The 26,341-nt window shown below is 39.4% G+C and overlaps 1 protein-coding gene across 9 annotated transcripts in view; it reads right to left on the reverse strand.

The window, feature by feature from the left end:
* The window catches only part of LOC126186395 (protein lap4), a 535,941-nt gene that overhangs the window by 179,271 nt on the left and 330,329 nt on the right, over positions 1-26,341 (reverse strand). For 7 of the 9 annotated variants that reach the window (XM_049928205.1, XM_049928206.1, XM_049928204.1 and 4 more), the window contains 6 exons: positions 23,408-23,589; positions 23,003-23,152; positions 8,869-9,066; positions 6,194-6,352; positions 2,999-3,079; positions 1,436-2,224 (listed from right to left, as the gene is read on the reverse strand). In XM_049928205.1, coding sequence (XP_049784162.1) covers positions 1,436-2,224; positions 2,999-3,079; positions 6,194-6,352; positions 8,869-9,066; positions 23,003-23,152; positions 23,408-23,589 — 1,559 coding nt within the window. The remainder of the gene's footprint in view (positions 1-1,435; positions 2,225-2,998; positions 3,080-6,193; positions 6,353-8,868; positions 9,067-23,002; positions 23,153-23,407; positions 23,590-26,341) is intronic. The other 2 variants (XM_049928208.1, XM_049928211.1) reach the window with 2 other exon arrangements.

A 26,341-nucleotide genomic window follows, 5' to 3' on the forward strand; every position in this document is an offset into this window, starting at 1 on the left:
ATACAGATTCACACTGTTTGCTATAAATTTGAGAAATTGGCAGCACTAAGAGGTGTGAAGAAAGGTTTACAACATGAACATGATCCTGCTTCACAAAACAACATTGTGAGCACAAGCTGCAGTATCGCTCACTATAGAGAACATACATAAAGGTATAGTTCACTGAATACACATGGCCTATGTACTTTGCAACTTATAATTAATACTTTGTGTATAACAAGATGCTGTCTACTGAAACTATGTTTAAAATTTACGAATTCAATGAAGTTTTTATATTCAAGAATTTGAAAAGTACTGTGTATGAGATTGTCAACTGGTTGCAATACTTTAAAATTATTTACGTCACAAGTTTCTGTTAATGGATCACTATTAGGTTGTAAAAGTTACATCTTTCTTTCAGTTTCTAAAATCACAAACCCACAACTAGAAACAGTACTCCAAATTTGATGCAGAATGATATATGTGGTCACTATAGTAGTTAAATGCATAAAGTTTAAATTATCACTAAAAAAAAAAAGAGAAGTTGCATTACTAATTTTTTGTTTATTAGCAGGTACAAGTAAGTCTGTAGACACACAAAATCCAAAGCTACTTTGGTGTAGTATCTCTGCAAAGAAACAAAATAGCTAGCCTACTACTTTGTTTTGAGGTGATAATCAAAAACTTTATGACTACTCCTCATAAATGTCCTACTGGAGAAAAAATTCACTAAATGTTTCAGTTAACAGAAACTCCAACACAGCCCATTTTCATAGATGCATAGGATGTATTTAAATGGAGGAAATCTGAATTAAATGGCAAGCCAAAACTGTGACCATAACAAACAGAGGAGCTAATCAGAACTCAATTTATGATGAGGATCTGACATTGGAAATTAAATTTCACAACATGCACATTGTAAGAATGAATCCTCAAGAAAGAACTTTGCCAATTTATAGATTTAAGAAGTTCTCAGATCAATAACTAAACAAACAGCAACATTTCTTACACAGTAATTGCCCGCTGTAAGAAAAAAAATCATTTCACAGTACAAATTTCTTCAGAATTCTGATGAAGACATCAACAGACAAATAATGGTATGTGTGTTTAATTATTCAAATGGCCGATGTATCACACTGCAAGAGCACTACACACTTCATAAGGCAAGCACTTGTGAAAAAAGATTGTGGTCGTCTATGACTGGCTGCAGAACAATACTAATTACAGCAATGAATGTAATTTACATTAACAGTCTAAAACTTGTGCATAACCATTAGTGATCAATAGTGTCTACTTTACAGTGCACTTAAAATGTATTAACATTATTAGAGCACAGTAAAATCGGTCAGATGCAAATATGATCCTTCAATTACTAATATATCTAGTGACGTCTAACAGGAATACTGCAATCCACTAAGAGTTTTCAGCCTCCCACACAGTTCAGCACTGCACTAACCTCAGTAACAATAGGCCGGATCTCCTTGTTGTCCGTAACTCTGGTCACGACCGTCTCCGTGAAGGTGCTCTTAGTGATGGTCTCTGTCACTTTACCCAGAGTGGTTGGGGCAGGGGGAAACTTGATGTCACCCAATGGTGTCTCTGGTCGTTTTATTGTCACAACGACAGTAGGGCCAGCAATATCTGGACCTGGTGGCTTTGGAGGAGGTTGAAGGAAGTGGGCAGGAATCATAGCCTGGAAATCCTCACTGGTTAAAGGTTTGGGTAGTACCTGTACAGGGGGCTGCTCCGACGATGTGCTGCCAGCCACAGACGGCTGGTTCAGGCGCCGTGGAGCTGGTCGAGGAGGTTCTGTAGGTTTTGATGGAGGCACGTGGTTTGGCAGCACTTCTGTACCACTTTCTGCAGGTGATGATGCACTTTCTATCTTCATTTCCTTTCTCACCACATCCGATGTAGGTGGTGAAGGATCATTCCTCAGTCCTGGCAATTTACCATAGTTAGGTGCAGTGTTGGATACTGGCTGCTCCACAGCAGCCCTGCGATATCCCACATAACCAGGTCTGTTTGCCATGTAACTGTTTGCACTGTATAGTCCTGTATACGGTTTTGGCACTCCAAACACACGTGGGGATTTCTCGGAGCCTGGGCTTGGGGAGGGTGAGGGGCTGCTGCCCAAGGGAACCAACACCTCTCGTTCCACCACCAGACGCACAAACCGCTCAAGACCAGTCAACATGGACACTGCTTGGTCATGCCGAGCTCCTTCCATGTCCACACCGTTTATCTGTGGGCAGACACACTAGACTGAGTCCTCTCACCAGCATGCTATTATGACAACCAGTCAGTCTTCAGGCATACCAGTATTTCCTACAGAGATTCCTCAAATGATAAGCAAAAGATGTTCTGTTGTTTTTTTATCAGCCACTAATTTATAATTATGTTCACTGACTTGGAATAAAGTTATGCATCTACAAAGCATGAAGTTTAGAACATGTATCTACAAATGGAGAGTTCTTTTCTTTTCTTTTGCTTCAATTTTATACACTATACTGGAAGACAGAGAGAGGTAAGAACTATTCCACTGAAGAAAGAACTAAATCATTCACACTCACACAAGCATACAGCAGCAGAGATTAAAATGATAGCAACCCAAAGCATTTCTGACAGAGGCATGGACTAACAAAAATAAGTTCACTTCTATGTGTAAAATACATCCTGCACAGAATGACACAGACAAAGCAAAAAAAAAAAAAAAAAAAAAAAATGAATAAATAAATAAATAAATAAAAAAGTCCTAATAAGCTGCACACACAACATGTTTCAAAGACATGGAAAAGTAACAGGTTCTTTTCATTTTTCTCACATTAACAATAAATGATTTACATTACTGCTAAATTTCTGAATTCCTCTTGTATTATCCTGACCATGAGATTAAAAATTAGAAACACAACCCACTTCATCACAAACTATGATACGTCTTCATTTATAATTTATAAAAACTGTGTCTCATTACAATCATTAATTTTATTCAACACCCATAACCAATCCGAGTACTTACTGACATTACTCTGTCACCAACCATAAGTTTTCCATCTCTCTCGGCTGCACCGCCTTCCGTTATACGGGAGATATAAATTGCCTGTAAAAATAACAACGTACTTAACAAAATTTGTGCACCTCATTCAAAGTTATGATTATAATCACAGAATCTGCTCGCCCACTAGCTTTGTGTGTACTTCACAGTATTCTGAAGCAAATGCCAGTAAAAACTCTAGTATGTCAGGAATAAATTAATTAAAATGCTGTGCATGAAACTATAACACATAATGATACAGTGGATGTTCCGGAACTATAGACGCAACAAAGTCATGATTGATTCAACTTCTAACTTGAGAATATAAAGGCTTTTCCTGTTAAAGTAAACACAGACAAGAAATCAATACCAATGGCAGAGGGTTAATACATTTACTGTTTCAATCAACATCAGATTTGTTTAAATCATTCTAAAACAGAACAACTGGATGTGTAACAATAGACCACAATTTAAACACAATTTACTTCGTTACCATTCCCGAGCTATTTATAAATTTGACAAATGAATTTAAAAAGCTGCTTCACTATCCTGCTTATGGTAGCCTTCTGTCTAATGTCAATCATTCCACATAATATATGATCCCTTTTTTTTACTATTCCATTAACGAAAAGCTCTTCAGAATTTCTGAAACAATCTTTAAATGAAACATTAACATTGTCACTCTTGAAATTACTGAACTTTTAGTGTGTACCCTAAAATATTATGACCACCTGCTTAATAGCTTGAATGTTCGTCTTTGGAATGTAATACGTCATTCATTCTGTGTATTTGGGATCCGACGGTTGGTAGGTTTGTGGAGGTATGTGGCATTAGATGTGTAAATAATGGGTTGCTGATTTGTGTATACGGTCACTGCACCCCATAGTGACCTGGATACGTTCCATAGGATTTACAACAACTGAATTCAGTCACCGAAACATCACCATTAGTTCACTATAATGCCCCCCAAACCACTATCGCTCAATTCTGGCTCCAAGACATGGACAATTACACTGCTGAGAGCTGACATCGTTTTTAGGGAAGACATCAAGCATGAAGGGATGCAGGCGATTTGCAGCTATCAGCGTGTCTTCAATTAATACCACAGCTCCCATTTGAGTGCAGAAGAATGTCTCCCACAGCATAATACTGCTTCCACCAGCCTGCATCTGTGGCATGCTGCACATTTCGAGCCACTATTCATCTATGTGAAAGCGTTTGTGCAGATGACCAGCAACTTAGCGTAGCAAATATACGATTCATGCAAGGAGCCGACACGTTTCCTTTGATCGATGGTCGAATCACGATGGTCCTACCTATGCCCATGCAATCACAACTGGTGATGTTGGGTGAAAATGTGAATACATAGGGAGGGTCTGCTGCAGAGCTCCACGTTCAACAATGTATGATGAACGGTGTGCTCCAAAACACTTGTGTGTGCACTGGCATTGTGCTCTTTCAGCAGAGATGCCACTTACCACCTACCGTACCTGGCAGAGCAGACAAGCCTCCAAAGCCCTGCGCTGTGTGAAGAGTAGTGGATGTCCACAATCATTTACCGCCTAGTGGTACTTTCAGTGTTCTCTTACCTCTCCCCAGAGATGCTCAGCACAGTAGCATGTGAACATTTGACAAGCTTCACAATTTCGAAATACTCATTCACAGGTTCTGTATAATGATAATCTGCCCTTTGTCGAAGTTGCTTATCTCAATGGATTTCCCTGTTTGCTGCCCATATATCCGTGTCTACTCCACTTACATACTTTTGTTTTCGCGTCACATAGCTGCAACACCACCGCGTGGCATCCAACATCGTGGTGTGATGTGGTCATAATGTTTTGGCTTTTCAGTTTATGTTTCCACAATAAATGATAGCCTGCCACCAATCTTCTCTTGTATTTACGTTTATGAGCAGGTGTGTAGCATGTCTTCAAACATATCCATTTAACAAATATTGTTTGTTCTAATTATGAAGAATCATAAGCTTTGTCTCATGCAAAGCACGGTATCAGGACACAGAACTGTCTAGTTCATTTGAAGTACAACAATTTCAGAGGAATATAAGCACTACAGCAATAAACAATTTAAGGAAATGCTGAGAACTATTTATTCACGATTTCTTCAAAAATGGTGTATTTTGCGTATGAGCTAGCTTTCAAAGTAACAACATTTCATCTGTTGGCAACCTTTAAGTAGTCATGTTATCAGCCACGCTAATTAGGAGCGACTCACTAAAATGCTGTAACATTGATCTGTGGATAATTTTTAGTAGTCACCTTGAATTTCAAATTGATGTCATTTGTCTAAATCATCTGTGTAATGTATCACAATGAAAGTGAAATCAATTTGTTGCTTACTTAAAATAAACACTTTGTAAGAGATGAATACAAGTAGTCAGGTGTGACTACAATGTAAAGATGGCAACGGAATCAAACTGGTGAAACATATTTTCAGGAAACTGGTGTTAACTCTTTCCATTCCAAGGGTGGGTGGCTCTCAACATTGTGAATTTTGTTTTCCACACCAATGTTAAGCCTCACTGATACATTTTCTTGTAGCTCCACATGATCCATTCATGAATCTGACTGAATGAGGCATCAATACTGTGTAGTATTGCCATCTAGGGAAGCCTGTTTTAACTCGCTGTTGAAGTGTAGCAGTTGTATTGAGAGAAAAGTTGTAATTATTAGGTTCTAGTTAGTAGGCAAAAAATTCTTCATGCACAGTCCTTTCCGACTAAAAGACTGTAGAGCTAAGTGAAAACGAGTGTGACAATAATTTTGAAGAAGAAAGTGAATTCATAACTCAAGTGAAATGACATTGAACAGTCCACCCTGAAGAGTTTCAAATAATACACAATACAAAATGATGTATTGTGATGCTTATGCAAATATATTTGAATGAAAGCGTACCGCTTGTTTTCATGTATACACTAATTGTTGGTAAGTGGCCTCATTGATTCCACAAAGAGACTTGTGCAAATCTCTGTAGCATGCTCACTGCCCAGGTGGCGGCAATTTAAGTAAGAATGTATGGAGATTCACTTTGTCTGCCTTACGGAATGCAAAGTGCTGATGTTACAACATTTCTCTCCCTCTTATTACTGATGATTTCACACTCACATCCACATACACGCACGCACCTCAGGCATTAGTATTAAGTTGTATTGCCATTACTTACATCTGAATTATCCTTGTAAGGTGGTGAACCCTTACCACCTGCTATGCTAAAGCCCAGCCCATTTTGGTCCCTAATCAGTGTGGTATACACTGTTTGCTTGCGAACTTCAGCATTCTTAACAGGCTGTATTGGTTCAGGAATTTTCTTAGCTGTATATGCCTGAAAAACAAACAGAAAATCCAGTACCTCAATTTACTCACAAATACTAAACACTTCCACAAACACAAAATTCTGAAAATCAAGAATTGCCTGTAGGCAAATACTGGTGGTTACTGAGCAAATAATGGGAAATTTTAATTTCTTGTCAAGTGCTGCAGATTATAATTTGGTAACAATTTTCTTAACATGAAAGTCTTTTACATCCTAAATTAAAATCTTAAAAATTTACACAGACAATATAAACTACTTCCTGGGGGAATGGTAATAAGGAGCAGTCAAATGGAAAGAGACAAAGGGAAGGAAATTAAGTAAATAGTACATTATTTCAAAAGTAGTCCCCATAGCTGTTAATACATTACCCCACTGTGAGATAAGAGAATCATCTTTGGCACCATTGCTGTGACTTTTGCTATGGACACTTTGTCAGTTTTCTTTGCACTAATAGTTGGCATTACACTCACTGTGTATGAAAGTAAATGTTTTTAGTTTAAGGCTGTAAATGCTTTTTATTAATGGATTAGGAAACAAGAAATTTCCTAGCCCAATGAATATATTCAATGGAGTGAAGTACATGAATAATGGGATTGTCCACATAAAAGTTGTCAAATCCAACAACTAAAGTCAACATAATCAGCCATTTGACATCTGTTACTGGATAAAGCATTCTTCATGACTTTTCCATGTATTATGGTCAGTAGCGATAGGTATCTATGTTCCTCCTGCACATTTCCCAGCATCATCTACCTATCTTCTATTAGATCATCATTTTGGTCTTTGGCCTCTTGCAGTAGGCCTTCTTCATATAACATACTGTAAATATAAAAATTAAAAGTGCTGATTCACATAGCAGAGTCAGAAAACATTAAAAAGACCCATCCGGCTGACGATGATGACATTTTGGCTGGCACGCATGAGATGCATGACATCAATGTCAGCCAACAGGAAGCGATTTATATGTCGTATGGTAAGATCTGAACATTCATTTTTAAAATGTACATAGAAATGGATAAAAAACAGGAATTTCAATACCTTATGGATATATTCCTTTTGCTGACTGCCCTATGTAAATCAGCACTTTTAATTCTTATCGCTGTAGTGTATTATCTGAGGATGGCCTACTATTAGAGGCTAAGACTGGTCATATTTTTAATAAATGACTATTCTATCATGAATGTTTTTATTAATTTTTGTTTTAACAACTGCCACTCCCAACTCATATTCATGGCATATTCTCCCCTATTTCATGATAATACATAATGAACTGCCTCCTCGAGCCTATCTGATGCAGATCCCACATGAAACACCAGAAGAGGGCGCACAAGATAGCGTACGCAGTCTCTTTAGATGTATTCATGTCCAATGTCATCATTCCCCCCCCCCCCCCCTCCCGCCCCCTTTTTTATCTGCCATTATCTTTAATAGTATCTGTTATTTCAAAAGATACTACTCCTTGGTCACTTATTAATGTGATTCATTTCTGTGGGAGATTATAGGAGTTATTTTAGAAAATTATACATTGTATCAACTTCGGTTTCACTGCTAGCGGTCTAAATTAGTCATTTGCATGTAAATAATCTGTTGTATTTAATTCCACAATAGTGTAACTTAAGGACAGTTCTGTGGCATAAAATGTTCCAGAGCGGAAGTTCAGTAGAAGCTCTCCACATACCTTCCAACAAAACGAGATACTCTGTACCATTTCTATTGAAACATGATATTCCTCTGGTATGCCACATTCTTCATGTCTTGAATGGGTTTCACATCTGACATTACTTTTCAATCGATATTATTTTCATGATCTGCGGATCATAGGGGAAGTTGAGGGAGCAGGCATTGAATAAGCGTAACTTGCAATGATAACAGGTAAATGACTGAGGTAAAAACATCCAATAATTCAGTACCTGGGATACAAGATGTATGCCATGTGGAAGATGAACAGGTCACCAGTTGCTAAGAGGAGCCATCACCGCTAGGTTAATGGTGAACTTAACTCCAGAGAACAGAACAGGATAGCAAGGAATGGTAATGGTGTAGGGGCAGGAGTTGAAAATGGAAAGGGAGCCAAGTCTGAAATACACACTCTGCCCACAACCTCCGGAGCCACATGTGATGTCCTTCCCACATTCCCTATTGGTTGCTGTACGCAACACTGGTAAAGTGTCATTAGTTGGCAGTTTTAAATCGGTATGAACTCTTCTGCAATGTCAGCCAGCCCCAGTGCCAAGTCAAGGAATGGTCCCACAAATGTATGCTAAATTCGAGCATGAGGCAGGGTAAATTTCATAATCCAAAACTCACTAAAATGCTCCTGGACTCCACCAAACATAACGCCGCCTACACAATGGTCATAATCTTTGTTCTGAATTTATCTTTTGAACAACTAATTAATGGAGTAATACTACCACCACACTTTCCTCATTACTACTACAGATGTGACTACAGATAGTACTGGTAATGTAACAATCATGTATTTTGTAAAGAATACTGACCAAAAACTAATGTAAAGAAAATCTTACTTTAGTTCTGATCTCTTGCTCAGGGTCATGGCTTGTTGCTGTGTCGTAGCTGGACACATGAGATGCTGCACTTGGCGCTCTGCTTGCACTCGCACTAGACGACACGGACCCTGGTCCCAAAGGCTGTCTTGCTATTGGTGTTGGTGTCGCAACAGGTGTCTGTGTTGGACTTGGTGTAGCTGTGATGGTTTCAGGTAACTGTAACAGAAATTAGTGAGACGTACTATTAAAAATTAAGTGATGGTTGGCTAATGAAAAATACATATAAAATGCTATGCCAGCCTACAGCACAACGGAGCATAACTGTCCAGTACAAGCGACCATGAGCAGTAAGAATTAACACGAGAATTTCAGTATCAATTAAAGACACCAAGCTAATGAGATTCTAATCAATGACAAAGCAGTTGCTATAAAAGTTGTAGGAAACTGCACTCCTCCATTTCGGTGATTGGTCTCCTTTAATCCTGAAGAATGCAGTTGCTTTATTTAGATATCAATTTTATGCATAAAATTTGCATATTAAACACCAGAAACTTCACATCTAAAATTAAAGTCCTCCACATTGCACATACTTTATTCTGGTACATGTATTTATAACTAAGTTTAGAGCCTTGCACTGTGAAGTATTATTTACTCTATATACAATAGTAAATAGGGAGTTTATTTAACTTTTGTTTCAGATTTTCTTATCAACTTCCTACGAATTTTGTAGTGGTTCATTCAGTTACCAAGTAGCAGTGGCTCACATGATCCCAAGACAAGTGGTAATAGGAAAGACAAAAATTGAAAATAAAAAATTAAATTTTAAAATATTAACTCAAACTAAAGCTAATTATAACAATGAGGCTTAACCTTACAAAAAGTACTTGAAAATTTAAGACTGTTCAATGAGCAATTGTTATATACATGTTGCAAACTATTGAGAGATACAGGAGAAAGAAATAAAACGGGGAACAAACTGCAATGAAACACAGTTATGATTGCAATGAAAATTATATGGAGCTGGTACTTTATCCAACAGTGCATGTCAAATGGATGATGATGATGACCAACAGCTGTTCCAGAAATCCATCATCTCTAGGTGGAAAAGAGACCTACATGAGGCTACGACATATTAGTCAAGTCAGGGTTAACTTCAACTACTAGTACGACAAGAGTAGCAAATCGTCCACCACTCAACCCCCCCCTCCCCCCCCCCCACACACACACGTATAAAAAAAATCACGCACCCTCCCAGCCATGCCCTCACACTTATCTAGCTGAAATTTATGAATTTGTGATAACGTAGCCAGTCTTAGCCACACTCATTTTATGGTGGGGCAAAGAGACTTGTCGAATCGATAAACAAATAAAACTAAATAAAAGCTATATATTTCCCTCTTTTGTGTTTCTGAATAATTCGAAATTTAAAATTACGTATTAAAGAAAATGTATCTGGCAAATGACTACCCATATTGTCAATATGATTGATTTACTAAAATTCTGGTTGATTTATCTAGCATAGCATTGGGTATGCGAGCTATAACTCGACAATTCTTTTTTGCTTCAAGTGTACAAAGGTCTTTGTATGATGAGTGTAAACAACGGATTTTACATGACCTCACTACAAAAATAAAATATCAGGCGAGGGCGCCACCCACTGAAGATGGACAGAAATGGAACTTTGGGTGGGAATACTGATGTGTTTATGAAATGCATACTTCAAGCCAACAACCAACTGGCGACTGGAAAAGCAGGCCTCTTCCACAAAAATACATTGCTCCACTGGGTAATGCACTGTCACTACTGAGATAAACAGTAATTATATTTTCCAACCCAGCACTCTGAATCAAGCCATGCCCATTGTCAGTCCACCTCACCTCCCTTCACAACACCCCATTCGAATTGTCAAGATTCATTGCTACACAATCCAGATCCCTGATGAGCTCTTAGCAGCAAATTAGAAAACAGGTCTTCAGCCCTTCACTGAATAAAATTTCCACTAGCTAAATCAAGGAAATGGCCTACTGCTAAGTCCACTCAACCTCCAAAAAGTTCCATCTGATCTTTAAATACAATTTTGAAAAATCTGTTACAATTTTAACCAATAACGGAATGTTTAGGATAATGAAATTATGCTTTTGATGCCCCACTGAATAACAGGTCATTAGAAAGAAAAAGAAAAGTTCTAACTGGACAAGGATGTGGAAGAAGCAGGAACGTGACCTTTTGAAATAAACCATCTGGACCAGGCATGTTGCATTAGTTAAAGACTTTGATGCGGAGACTCCAAAACGTACATTGAAATAAATGTCACAATATTGACAAAATTCTCCCCACACCACCCAGAGTTTCCTTTCGTCGGCCCCCTAACCTCCGTAACATCCTTGTTAAACCCTACAATATTCCCAGACTACCTTCTCTACCCAGCAGTTCCTACCCCTGTAACCGACCTCGCTGCAAAACCTGCCCCCATGCATCCCCCCACAACCACTTACTCCAGCCCCGCTACTGGTAAAACGTACACAATTCAAGGCAGGGCCACATGTGAAACTACACATGTCATTTATCAACTGACATGCCTGCACTGCACAGCCTTTTACATCGGCATGACAACAACTAAACTGGCTGAGCGCATGAACGGACACAGACGAACTGTCCGCCTAGGAGATGCCCAATACCCAGTAGCGGAGCATGCCCTGCAGCATAATTCTAGGGACCTAGGAACGTGCTACACCGTATGTGCCATTTGGCTTCTCCCACCCAACACCAGTCCCTCTGAACTGCGGAGATGGGAACTTGCACTCCAACACATCCTTTCATCCCGCCATCCCCCTGGACTGAACCTACGTTAAACAACCTCACTCCCATTTACTCTTCAGTCTTCTCCTCTTTCCCTTTCCTCTTAGCCATTCACGCATCTTTTCATCCTGCATAGTTGTGTTTATCTTTATACTATATACCTATTTACTTCTGTATGCATCCTCTTTGGTTTGAAGCTGGCACAGTACTTACAGTAGAATATCTTTGGCTTCCCTCTGACAACCATGCCTCCATCCTTGCTACCCTCCCTATTTTCCTTTCCCTGTTGCTTCATAACCTGGGTTGTGAGTAACTGAATCTCCTTTCCCTTCTTCCCTTTCTTTCCCCTCTCTCCTCCCTGATGAAGGAACATTTGTTCCGAAAGCTAGGAACATAAATTTTCGGTTTTGTTTTGTGTGTATCTATCGGCTGTACTGAGCTGAGGTAAGTACTGGCCAGCCCCTCTATCTCTTTTTTAGTATTTGTTTCACATCTCTATATGAGATTTTCCATTAATCATTTAGATCACCTATATGGTCCACATCCTTCATTGTTTTGTCCCTTTTGTTAGCTATCACTTACGTCTGTCATCTTAACATTTTCTCTTCTTCAGTATTTTATATATCCATACACAAATATTTTCGTCACCAACTGTGCTAGTTTCATCTTCCTCCTATTATCTTGTTCCGTTTATAGTCCTCTTCTCTTTTTTATTTATTGATTTATTTATTCAACATTCCATAGTTTTAACGTTCGCTATTCACTGTTTTCCAGCCAACAATCACTGCCAACAATCTCTTCCACACCTACCAGTATCATCCATTTCCGTCGATTTCTTGTTGCTGGCGATATTTTTGTGCCATTGGCTATCTTTCTCTGCCACAAGAAAATTTTTTTGGGACATTTTTGCGGCACGCGCGATCGCTTTTGCGGCACGCGCGATCGCTTTTGCGGCACGCGCGATCGCTTTTGCGGCACGCGCGATCGCTTTTGCGGCACGCGCGATCGCTTTTGCGGCACGCGCGATCGCTTTTGCGGCACGCGCGATCGCTTTTGCGGCACGCGCGATCGCTTTTGCGGCACGCGCGATCGCTTTTGCGGCACGCGCGATCGCTTTTGCGGCACGCGCGATATCTTTTGCGGCACGCGCGATATCTTTTGCAGCACGCGCGATATCTTTTTTCGCCACTCGCTATCTCTGTTTTTGAGCAACGTGTGTTCTTTTCCCCTGATCTGGACATACTTGCTTGGTCTGGTCAACTTTTTCCATATTTTTCTTATTTAGTGGTCTTCCTTTGGTATTGAAAATTACCAACACAATTTCTTTCTTTCTCGTCCTTCCCTCCGCATTTTATTCCTTCTTATGATTACTATTTCAATTTTAGTTATTTAATTTCCCTACCCACTAGTTACCCACTATGTACCCTAATCCTATACCACATTATTTACATTCATTCCGGAAACATGCATTCACCGTAGCCAAATTGCAATCCCACATACTTTTCCTCCGGTCCTGCTTAACCTTTGGAATTACCCCTAAAGGGCTTACCTTAAAAGTTCCCATCTCTGGGTGCAATTCCTCCTTCCACCAGTCTCTCCTGGACTTCCAGAACCTTCAATCCTTAGCCCTTACCCAACTTGTCCTGAATCTCTACACTACTTCATGTAACCACCACTCCCAACAGCTCCTATCTCTCTTCAAAGTCCTCCACCTCTCAAACCCTTGCTTGGAGAACACACTCAAGAACATCATCCTAGAAGCCAGCTGCAAACTTGAGTTCCATGCCACACAACACCTGAAAAAACTATTCATAGTGCTAGTGCAACACCTAAGAAGTGGGGTCCCTCTCCCTATCCCTCACAAACACCAACCACAACAGAACCTTCAACAAACCCCCCTCATAGCCAACAAACCTAGCCTAGCCACCCTACTCAATCTCCCCATCCCAGAACATACCCCACACAGACCAAATCTCAACTATAACCACAGTCAAATGCCACATATCGCCAGTCCCAATTCAGTCCTAAACCTCTCATCCAGATCCCTCTCTCCTCCAGAGACATCTGTTCTGTCAAAAGGCTTAACCTTTAGCCCCACGCCTAAATTCAACCACACTGCCCTGGTTAAAGATCTCCTCTCATTCACCCGGAACCTCAACTGGAAATACCACTTCACTACCCAAACACAGCCCCCAAATACTAGACCCAGTGTTGAACCCTCTCTAGAACAGTTCCGACTGCCTTCTCAAAGGGATCCTCCTCCCCTCCCCCAAAACCATCCCTTGCAGACATTTCAGGAATTCCTCACATCCAGTGTTGCCTCCCAGTCCTTCTTGAAGAACATCCCAACAACCCCCAACATCACCCCAGCTGAATCCCGTGCCATTAAGGAGCTGAAAATAGACCGCTCTATTGTCATCCTCCCGGCGGATAAAGGCTCCACAACTGTCGTACTTGACCGTGTGGAGTATGTGGCAGAAGGACTGTGTCAACTCTCCGACACCTCAACCTACAAAGCTGTTACCCAGGATCCCATTCCCTCCATCCAGACTGAGCTGCAAAAAATCCTAAGAATCCAAGGTCCCTCACAAGGCCTTACAACGGCTTCCATAGAATTACTCACTCCACCTGACCCACGTACCCCTACCTTCTACCTATTACCCAAAATCCACAAAGAGAACCATCCTGGCCGTCCCATTGTAGCAGGCTTCAAAGCCCCAACCGAACGTATCTCAGCTCTGGTAGACCAGCACCTCCAACCTATCACCCGCAGACTCCCATCCTACATCAAAGACACAAACCATTTCCTAGAACGCCTCAAATCCATTCCCACTCCTCTCCCACCTGAAACCTTTCTTGTCACCATAGATGCTACATCCCTTTACACAAACATCCCACATACCCATGGTCTCTCTGCCCTTGAGCACTACCTCTCCCAACGCCCACCCGAAGATCTTCCAAAAACCTCGTTCCTCATCACACTCACCAACTTCATCCTCACCCATAATTACTTCACTTTTGAAGGCCAGACCTACAAACAAATCAGGGGAACGGCCATGGGAACCAGGATGGCTCCGTCCTATGCCAACCTCTTCATGGGCCGCATGGAGGAGGCTTTCCTGAAGACCCAACAGCTGCTTCCCCTGGCCTGGTATAGGTTTATAGATGACATCTTTGTGGTCTGGACTCATGGTGAAGAAACACTCCTTAATTTCCTCCATAACCTCAACTCCTTTTCGAATCTGAATTTCACCTGGTCCTTCTCCAAAACCCAAGCCACCTTCCTGGATGTTGACCTCCATCTTGTTGAAGCTCACATCCACACCTCTGTCCATATCAAACCCACAAACAAACAACAGTACCTTCACTTTGATAGCTGCCATCCATTCCACATCAAACGCTCCCTTCCCTACAGCCTAGGTATTCGTGGCAAACGTATCTGCTCCAGTGACGAATCCCCCAACAATTACACCAATAACCTGACCAGTGCTTTCCTCTCCCGCAACTATCCTGCAGACCTTATCCACAAACAGATCTCTCGAGCAATACATTCCTCCCCGTCCAACAACAATGTTCCTACCCCCAGACCACACAGAAGCATCCCCCTTGTCACCCAATATTATCCTGGCCTCGAAAACATCAACAAATTACTCCGCCAGGGATATGATTTTCTCAAGTCAACCCCTGAAATGAGATCATCCCTTGACAAAATTCTCCCCACACCACCCAGAGTTTCCTTTCGTCGGCCCCCTAACCTCCGTAACATCCTTGTTAAACCCTACAATATTCCCAGACTACCTTCTCTACCCAGCGGTTCCTACCCCTGTAACCGACCTCGCTGCAAAACCTGCCCCATGCATCCCCCCACAACCACTTACTCCAGCCCCGCTACTGGTAAAACGTACACAATTCAAGGCAGGGCCACATGTGAAACTACACATGTCATTTATCAACTGACATGCCTGCACTGCACAGCCTTTTACATCGGCATGACAACAACTAAACTGGCTGAGCGCATGAACGGACACAGACGAACTGTCCGCCTAGGAGATGCCCAATACCCAGTAGCGGAGCATGCCCTGCAGCATAATTCTAGGGACCTAGGAACGTGCTACACCGTATGTGCCATTTGGCTTCTCCCACCCAACACCAGTCCCTCTGAACTGCGGAGATGGGAACTTGCACTCCAACACATCCTTTCATCCCGCCATCCCCCTGGACTGAACCTACGTTAAACAACCTCACTCCCATTTACTCTTCAGTCTTCTCCTCTTTCCCTTTCCTCTTAGCCATTCACGCATCTTTTCATCCTGCATAGTTGTGTTTATCTTTATACTATATACCTATTTACTTCTGTATGCATCCTCTTTGGTTTGAAGCTGGCACAGTACTTACAGTAGAATATCTTTGGCTTCCCTCTGACAACCATGCCTCCATCCTTGCTACCCTCCCTATTTTCCTTTCCCTGTTGCTTCATAACCTGGGTTGTGAGTAACTGAATCTCCTTTCCCTTCTTCCCTTTCTTTCCCCTCTCTCCTCCCTGATGAAGGAACATTTGTTCCGAAAGCTAGGAACATAAATTTTCGGTTTTGTTTTGTGTGTATCTATCGGCTGTACTGAGCTGAGGTAAGTACTGGCCAGCCCCTCTATCTCTTTTTTAGTATTTGTTTCACATCTCTAAATGGCAACTTCCCTTTTCATAATATTGTTACAAGCCATCCTGGATATTCCACTGTTTGATACTATGAATCAGGGCAGATAATGTGTGCTTGCAATGTGTTCTCTTGAATAAGAACTATTAGATCATCCGAATTACAATGAAATGGTCTGACTATTTTGCAGTGAAGAAATGGAGACAAGATGATTTGATTGATAAACAAATGAATTAAGGTACGCAGAATGTGCATTAATATGTCTTAAGAGGCTATTCCTTCGCTGTAACTACCTTAAAAATTAGCGGTAACATGTTTTTCGACTGACATCACATTTTCCAACAGTTCAGCACAACAAATTGTACTAAAAATGTCATGTTTTGGAGAGGCCTTTATTGTAACGCACAAGTTAAACAAACATTTCTGTAGTATACAACTATAAATACAAAAACCTCAAATATGGTGTGTTACCTTCACAAATACTTAAATCTTCTGACAAAATCTATGACAATGCAAAAAAATCACTGTTTTCTTCTATGAACTCTATAGCTGTGGATTGACCACAAAAAAAAAAAAAAAAAAAAAAAAAAAAAAAAAAAAAAAAAAAACACCAACAAGTGCTTCAAAAATTAGAACTGAAAATATGAAAAGCATTAAGCATGCAGTGATGCTAACATACAATACATTAAAGAGCTCTCCAAAATGTGTCTTTTAGTATGATTTGTTATGATACATTGTCACGAATTATATATATATCTTGGAGTTAGCTTTTGGTGTAGTTTGTTATGAAGTGGAAAGAATATACAATACGTAAACTTTTGGCTACAGTGTGAAACTGCACCCCCACCCAAAAAAAAAATCTGTATAATAGCCCAAGCTCTAAGTTAGTTCCAATCAGTAAATGCTACAGCCTTCCTATACAGAAACAACAGAACATTCAAATCTTCATGGCTGGACAGGAGTTTGAACTGAGATCCTCAACTCCTAAACCAGTATACTGCCTTGCTTGGTGCAAGTGCTGAATTTGTAGCTTCTATGTTACATTTTCATGTCATCAGGCACACCAAAACTGATGATCCCTACTCATTATTGCATTTTCAAGATCTTTCAGAATGTGCCAGACTTGCACGTGGCAGCAGACTGACACAGGAAGTACAAGAACAAGCTAAATTCATATTCTACCATCTACAATCCGCACCTTCACAGACTCGAGCAAATCACTTGAATTTTGAGCCTTAAAAACTCATTTGCTTCATGAATACCTCATGAAATCATCTGATTGTAGCCTATAATCACATTAGAACACTGGTTTCCATAAATTAGGCCCTTGATGCATACGAAAAGCAGTAACGCAGAATTAACTCAAATTTTACAAAATTACTATCTTTCAACAGAAAGTTACTACCTGCTTAACACAATATAATTTCATTAAGACCAGAGAAAATCAGAGGATCTGCAAGTATTATTTTGCCCAAGCCACATGCAAATAATGAAGTCAAATACGTAATTACATGTTTATGCAGTTTTATTAAACACACATTCCTTTTTGTTACGCGTTTCTGCAACTCACTGGGTCATTTTTGTGGCGAGTAACATTCTATCCTTTCCCTGATATTGTTTTATGCATTCACAGAGTTTGTCCATGTACATACTCACATAGTTCATCCTTACAAAAGCTCACACTCAAACCACCTTAATGCTGTAGAAAACAATGTTCTGACAAAGTAATATCAAACCATAAAACACAGACAATAAAAATGGCAAGGTCCTGATAAAGTAATTGTCTCCGTCACTTCCCTCTCATGTTTACTTTTCTGAAATTATGGAAATGTTGCCTGCTTAAGCTCATTGAAAATTATCTGTGACAATCGTATGCAATTTCATATTTATTTAAATTCTGAAACAGAGATGGCAATTACCCTATTCACAAAAGTGCAATTTTGTAATAGATAGATACACACATTTCATTATAAATATCTAGAGCCAACGTCACTCTCTGAGTGTAATATGGATTACATCAGAAAAGTAACAAGTTGTGGACTATAGTTACTCAGCAGTGTCTTGAAAAATAAGCAATTTGTAATTGAGGCAATTCAGTGTTTATATAGAAATTTGTTTGTATGTATGAATGAATGAATGAATGTGTGTCACGTAGTGTAGCATTAAGTGAGTGTCCATGCCTTGATTGATGAACAAATCATTCTTATTGTCATCCAAGTCCACTAAAACTCAAAATTTTGAATGTTAAAGTTTAGTTTCCTTTAGACTCGTTGATTATTTGTGTCACTACATTTGAAACATCATAACATGAAATAAATGAGACACATCACACATTCAGTTATTCCACAGTCTGCTTTTATTACCGTAAATTAAAATAATGTCAGACTTAAATCAGTTATAACATTTGAGCATTTTATCCCAATTAATACCAATACACAGAAAACAATAAAGATATTTCTAGTCAGCAGTGTCAGATACAACAAAATCCAGGTTAAACTCATTACAGGAACACATGCGGGAGGGGGGAGGAAGAGAGAGAGAGAGAGAGAGAGAGAGAGAGAGAGAGAGAGAGAGAGAGCTGCTACTCTCAACATCTTTGGCCTGCCCAACTGGCTAAACAGTGGCCTACATATTATGCAGCAGCCAAATACCAAACCCGGCAGTGTGGCTCATTCAACTCGCATGAAATAAAAAAAGTAACCGCAATAAACAAAGCTTTGTAAAAGAAGAAATTAGATATATGACATAACAGTCCATTAAAAGAAACATAGTCAAATTAGATATTACCCATGATTCCACCTGGAGCAGGAATATGAATGCTGGTGTTAACAGTATCATGATATTACAGAACCCACTGCTTTTGTGGATGAATTACAGTTGCTTATGATTCTCTGAACGAATGTCAGCCTGGAATCCGCTATTCCTGCAATTTGTTTTACATGGTCCACCCACTAGATGGCATTTTACAGCAGTTATTGTTTCCACTGATTAGCTACCAATAACACAATCTACCAGTAACAAACTCTTCACGTTTTTTACATGCAATATGTTACCGGATTTACTCGAATCTAAGCCGCGCCTGAAATATGAGACTCGAAATCAAGGAAAAAAAATTTCCCCGAATCTAAGCCGCACCTGAAATTTGAGACTTGAAATTCAAGGGGAGAAAAAAGTTTTAGGCCGCACCTCCAACTCGAAACAAAGTTGGTCCATTGTAATATGAGACAAAATTTAGGTCGAATGAATGACGATACAGCTACAGTAGTTTGGTTCCAGTCGTAAGCTTAGCAGTTAAGCTTTACCAGGTATCCATTGCTATGCGTTAGATGCTCCATCCGTATTTATACGGGTACCCTTCCTTTTTCATGTGCTTCGTGTGGTTTGAATTGATTGCTTATTTTTCTTTGATCTGATAAGTGCCGTTCTCTTTGTTATAGGTGTTTACGTCACTCTAAGCTGAAAATGCATTACTGTACTCTGTCATGCATTGTTTGTCGCATTCTGATAATGAGTGTTTACGACCTGTCCCCGCTCGCGGCACGTCTTGCTTTTGTGCGCGCTACCGCTGCTTACAATTAAAAAAAAGAGAGGAATCGTCTCATTAGCGAAACAATGGCAAGAGACTGCTATTTGTTGTTACTTGCACTGATGCTTTCTTTGATAATGATCAACAAGCACCAAATAATAGACTGCGCATGATAGAAGATGTTATGAACGAGAGTTTAGCGAAAATTTTTCTCTGTTTGAAAATCTTTGCAGACGCCTCTTTAGTACGTTACATTCTGCACAGAAGTTAGAGTCATCTTAGATTTAAAAATCTAGTCAATTGCCGTGCTTCATTTCTGACTGTATCACTATTAGGCATAAGAATAATACGAATATAAACATGACATGCTATATATGTTCTTCCGCGTTTGCTGTTGTCTCACTCTAGTTTCGTAGTTTATTAGGCAGACAGGATTTGAATGAGATAGCAGCAGCAAAGAATACATGGCAAAATGTTTATATTCGTATTATTCTTATGGCGAAGAGAATACTGTATGTGATTCACAATTCATAAAAGTTCCTATTAGCAACCATCTCTTCTCACAGGTAGGAAAAAATTCAGAATGTAGAGTTGGCCATATTGACAAACATCCCAAACAGTCTTGCCAGTCAGATTTTCGTAGTACATTGAAATGCTGCTACTTTCGAAGATGAACAATACGGAATTTGTATTTACTTCGTTGGATAATGTATGAAAATGCAGTGGTCAAAACTCGGGGCGGAGAAAAAAAAAATCTCGTCTTCCACCTTTCTTTTTTTTTTTTATTTATTTACTGACACAGAGGTTTTGGCGCCAGTATTTATCTTTGTGCCTGCAAAGCATGCCTATGTAGCGTTACATATATTCGACAGCAGAAGTTAGTTGTGGCGGCACCTACCAACATTTTTCAGAACTTCCGCTTACTTTGCACTCGATTCTAAGCCGCAGGCGGTTTTTTGGATTACAAAAACCGGGAAAAAAGTGCGGCTTAGATTCGAGTAAATACGGTACATTCAGCAGGTCTTTCTGCATTTCACACTTAATCATGAGTGGCCTCATTGTATCTCAAACCTCATCCACCAGATCATTAATATAAATTGGCAGCCATGATGAGTCTGTAACACTCACTCAGGATACTCCTGAACTTACTTTTACCTTCATAAATTTTGTTCCACTGATTACGATGATGTGTTTCATGTGTAAGAAAGTCTTGAATCCAATCACAAATTTAGTCTGATACTCAGTAAGCTCTTAGTTTGTTCTCTAAACAACAGCTCATAACTGTATCATATGCCTTCGAGAATTCAAGAAACACACAGTAACCTGAGCATCGATGTCTACAATGTGGACAAACAGAGCAAGCCAAGTTTCACAGTATCTGTTTGTGAAATCCATGCTGGTTTTTATACATGCGAATTTTGTACTGTGAAAACTTCACGTGACCATAAAACATGTTCCACAATTACACAGATTTGTGTTAATGATATACACCTGTAAATACTGGAGTCAGTCTGTCGACCCTTCTTTAAAACAACAATGACCTATGATATGAGTCTTTTCCCTATCAGTAGGTACAACTTGTTTATTTAGTAATCATGCCTTGTTTCTTAAGAAATTACTTATTGAAGGAGAACACGTTCTTTCACGTAATCTCTGTAGAATTTCATAGCCTTCTTATCCAGCCCTGACGCCTCTCCACTGCTGAGCAGTTTAAATTGATTTTCTACTGTGTGATTACTGATCTCAATATCAGTCACTTCAGCATTTGTGCAAAGACAGAAAAGATGAAACTTATTACAATCTTACATGGTGAAACACTTTCAAAAGGCCAAATTCAATATTTTGGTTTCCTCTGTATCGTCTTCCTCTTATTACTCACTTCATATAAGAACAATTAATTGCTCTCCTTGCACTTATTTTAGCTTTGTTCAGCATGTGTGTGTCAACTAGGCTTTGACTTTGCTTAAATCGAAACGGTAGTTCTCTTTGCTTTGGTAGCAACTTTCTGACATGGCTATTCAACCACAGAGCGTCTTTTCCCTCCCACCCATAATTGCTTGACACAAACTTGTCTAAGACACATTCTACAATGAACTCGGGCTTACATCTTCATCCTCAGAGCTGAATATTAGCTGTTGCATTCTGTTGCAGCTGTTTGCATTCTGTCACTCCAGCTAACCAAAAATGTTTCTGTATCTTTTTTTAACATTCTTCGTAACACCAGAAGCATCAATGCTATCTCAATATTATGTACACTGATTCCCTCCTCAATGTTTATTGATTTGAGAAGTTCAGGTCTGTTAGGTACTAGGTGATCTACAATGTCGCCCTCGCTGATTGACTCACCAACTACCTGCTCAAATTTTCTGACACATATTCACAATAGCAAATTAAGTAGCCAGCATAATCCCTCAGCCTAAATGGCATAAAGCTTCTTCACAATAGAAAAGACAAATATTTCCTTTAAGCTTGTAGAGACAATCATTAACATCACCAATTGACACAATGTTGTAAGATAATACTGCTGCTTATGCTGAACAAAACTGCTACTTCTAATATGTGCATCTTAAACTAGTTTCTAACTTGAATGAACATTGTTTGTATAGTACCCTATTTTAATAGTTTTTCCACTAAATCCTAAATCTTTACACTCAACACAGAACCTTAATTAATTTTTATTGGTTTTGTTTTATTTATGGAAACCAGTGCACAAATCAACAAGATAGCATCACGAGTGGCAAGTAGCAAAAGTTAACAGTGTGAGACACAGGCAGTACTCAATATAAGCTACACAAAGAAACCAATAACCTAAATGTAATGTAAATGGACAGATAAGAAATCTACTCACCAAGTGGTGGCAGGTGAGTACACATACCAAAAGAGATTAAAATCTGCAAGCTTTCAGAGCCAGTGGCCCCTTGTTCTAGCAGAAGGGTTGAAGGGGAAGGATGAGGGTTGGAGGAAAAGTTTTCCTTCTCATTCTGTCCGATAAGTCTCTCCTGACCCGGGTTCTGGGTGACTTCTCCAAACTCTACCTTCTGCCAGGAGTCACAGGCTCCAAAAGCTTGCAAATTTTAGTACCTTTTGTATGAGGTGAGTAGATTTTTTTTACTCAATTACATTATATTTTTTAAAAATTGATTATTTTCTTTAATAAATTACATTGTTATGTTACCTTGGTACCCGTAACAGGAACAAGGTGTGGAACATCTCTTACAACTGTCAGAACAAGGTGACTTCCAGCTGCTTTCAGTACTTCCACTGCCTCATAATGATCTACATCAATAAGGGAATGCCCATTAACCTTAACGAGCTTGTCACCAACCTGCACAAAAAAAAAAAGAAATTAATAGACATAAGAACAAAGATATGTATACTTCTACTGATTTTTCATTTTAACATTCCAGTTACAATTCTTGAGGTTTAGGTAGCACACAATGAAACACTACACAAATTTTGCTACGTTTTTAAAAGAGGGGTTTAATAAATTCATTGATGATAATAATGCTTCCATGAACAAGATTCTTTAAAATAAGGATACTGCAGGTCTGACCTGATAGAAAGAGTTCACAGATATTACCCTCAGATCAGCCAAATCTGCTGGACCCCCCTCCGTTACACGTGAGATGAATATGCCTTCATCATTGCCTTTAAAAGGCGTGGAACCTCTTCCTCCTGCAATTGACAGGCCCAGTCCAGCAGATGTCCTTTCTATGTGAATTTCATACTGTTCTTCACGCACCTCAATGTTAGCATCTTGATCTAAAAAGGCGTATATTGAACAAGTCAATTACCAATCAAAACAACTGTACACAAAACATATTAATGTATCTCTCAAGTTGTACTATGTCAATTAAAAGTGTATTTCTGTTATTTCCATTATGAATATTAACAAAATGATTCCAGTTTATCATATGACAGCATTATTGGATAACCATAAATAGGATAGAACTAAAGTACAATTAAAGAAATTAAAAACAGTACAGCTCACTAAATAATGTTCAGGCCAAATTCTCCAAAGTTATCAACTCTGAAGGCTGGTACCCATAACAGCAGCTATATGTAGAAAATATGACTCATTTTCGGTCACAAAGATTCTTGCTGGTTTTCACATTCTTTGCCAAAGTATCTCATAAAAACTCTCTCACTAAAGGCCCCTGTAAATGTTCAAAGAATCTGTCGAGCTTAACTACTGTAATCTGTCACATTACTTGGCAGTATGAAGCTTTGTTTGATGTTTTTGTCAAACATAGACCGAGTTTGAGATGTTTGAGAGAAAGTCTGATTGACGTCTGATTTGACAAACACGTTTTAGTCAGAATGCATTTCTATCACAATTTACCACACTCTATTTCAAATTTCCACAATTGTGCAAATTACAATCAAAAGACTATATGGGTAAAAAGAAAAAAAAGCACTGATAATTACCAAAGTGGTATAGGTGTTGCCTCTCTCCCAGCAGTATATTACACACAAAGATGCTACAAAGAAACTCAATACTCTTATGCACAATATACAAGTGGGCGAGCAATAACACACACACACACACACACACACACACACACACACACACACAAAATCACACATTCCATTGACCAGCATCTTGTTTTTTTTTTTTTTTTTTTTTCTTTTTTTCCTACTCAGTGCTGATGTCAATGCAAGAATTGCTCATCTGATTTCATAGCCATTCTCATTAGGGTCAAAATACTTTGCAACACATACATGTAGCGCAACAGCTGCTTCAAATAGGAGGTTAAATTTTCCGAACTTTGTTGGTATGCCTGCACGCTTGTTTGACAAATCCATGTATAAAGAACAGTGAATCTGACAAACAATACGATCATTACCAGAGGCATTAACCTTGTGTTGCATTGAGTCGTCATGACTTCCAATCTGTTCCCTTTCACCTTTGGTAACAAAGGATACTATCTAACATATCATTCAGATTTTACATAAGCACAACCTAGTCTTTGACTTAATTCTGCAAGTTCTTTTCGTCTCTGAAACAGCTAGACACAAATGACTTCTATCACCCGGGTACTGAGGTCACTCTTACTTCCACATACTAGCAAAAATGACAAGACACCTATCCTTAACCATGGGATCTCTGCAGATATGTTGATGATTTGCAGCATCATTCAGCCCTCTGGTCTGGAGGGTCTAAGCCAGTGGCTTCATCTCCCCTGTGACAAGCTCAGGTGTACATTCTGGAATCTGCACTAAATAGTGGAGACTTTGCACTATACAATGGAAATGGCCACTCAGGTGGTTGAGTGTGTGTCGATTACAATAATTTTTTAATAAAAGAGGTGTCAGGATAAACTCCAAGATTCCTAAAAGAAATTCCTCCTCAGCCTTTTTAATTATTGCAACATATCAGATGAGACATGGGACCACATAGAATATGCTGCCAACAGAGCGCACCTGAGGCTCAAACAAAAACAGCTCTGCCCAAGGCTCTACAGGGAAAGTGCGTTGAATAGGATGGTGTCGAAGTCCATGTAAATTACACAGATTAGACCTCTGATGCTGTACGCAACTCCTCTCTCGGGATACTCGACTCCTGCACCGCCTGCAGATTGTGCAGAACAAAGTGCTACGCATCATTAGCAACACTTCATGTTCCACCCTAAACCTGCACTGTTGATCTTCACAATGAATACTGCCCTGAAGCCCTCGAGGAAGTAGTCAAAAAACTCGCCACACGACTACACAGAACTCGAGACACTCGAACAATCCTGTCATCCATACTCTGGGAAACTATGATCAGAACCATAGGTGGAAGCATAAGTGGCCAAAGACACTACTACCTAGGGCATAGCCACCTAAGGTGAGCTAACATACACTCACAAGTGACAAAATCGGCAAACCTCTGCAAATCAGCAACACTGACTGGATTTGCCAGCTGCTATTAAAGCCAATCAATAAGCTACAGCAGGGATGCTGACAAACTTGCACACTAATGCACAAACTGCCAACACTACCCTACACTGTGAATCCAATATATACCCTATCGGACAGTAAACCATGATGGACCCAACTGTTACAGGCATGATGAAGCTGACTGAGGTGCCAATACCAGCACCTAACTGCAGCTGCCGAGTAACACTGCTCCACAATGTCAATGGACAGATAAGAAATCTACTCACCAAGTGGTGGCAGGAGAGTACACATGTACAGTGTCATAGAACGGGAATAGATTAGGATTTAAGTGTTATCCACAAAACCTCATTGCAAGAAGATCTAAATATGGCAGATTATTTGTGTGTTTTTCCTAAATAATCAAAAACAATTGTATTTAATATCAACATCTAGGACTGTATGGTTATAATCTGTTATAAATGATTGTATACTCCGTATATACCTTTACAAATTTGTTTTTTCTATCAATGCACCATTGAAATAATATGATACTGGCTGCAAGGTGTGTGCACATAGTGACAGTAAAAAAATTACAGTAATAAAATAAAAGTATATTTACAAGAAGCATTATACCAAAAAATATTTCAATGCC

The sequence above is a fragment of the Schistocerca cancellata genome, chromosome 1 (assembly GCF_023864275.1).
Source record: "Schistocerca cancellata isolate TAMUIC-IGC-003103 chromosome 1, iqSchCanc2.1, whole genome shotgun sequence".
Taxonomy (NCBI): Eukaryota; Metazoa; Arthropoda; class Insecta; order Orthoptera; family Acrididae; genus Schistocerca; species Schistocerca cancellata.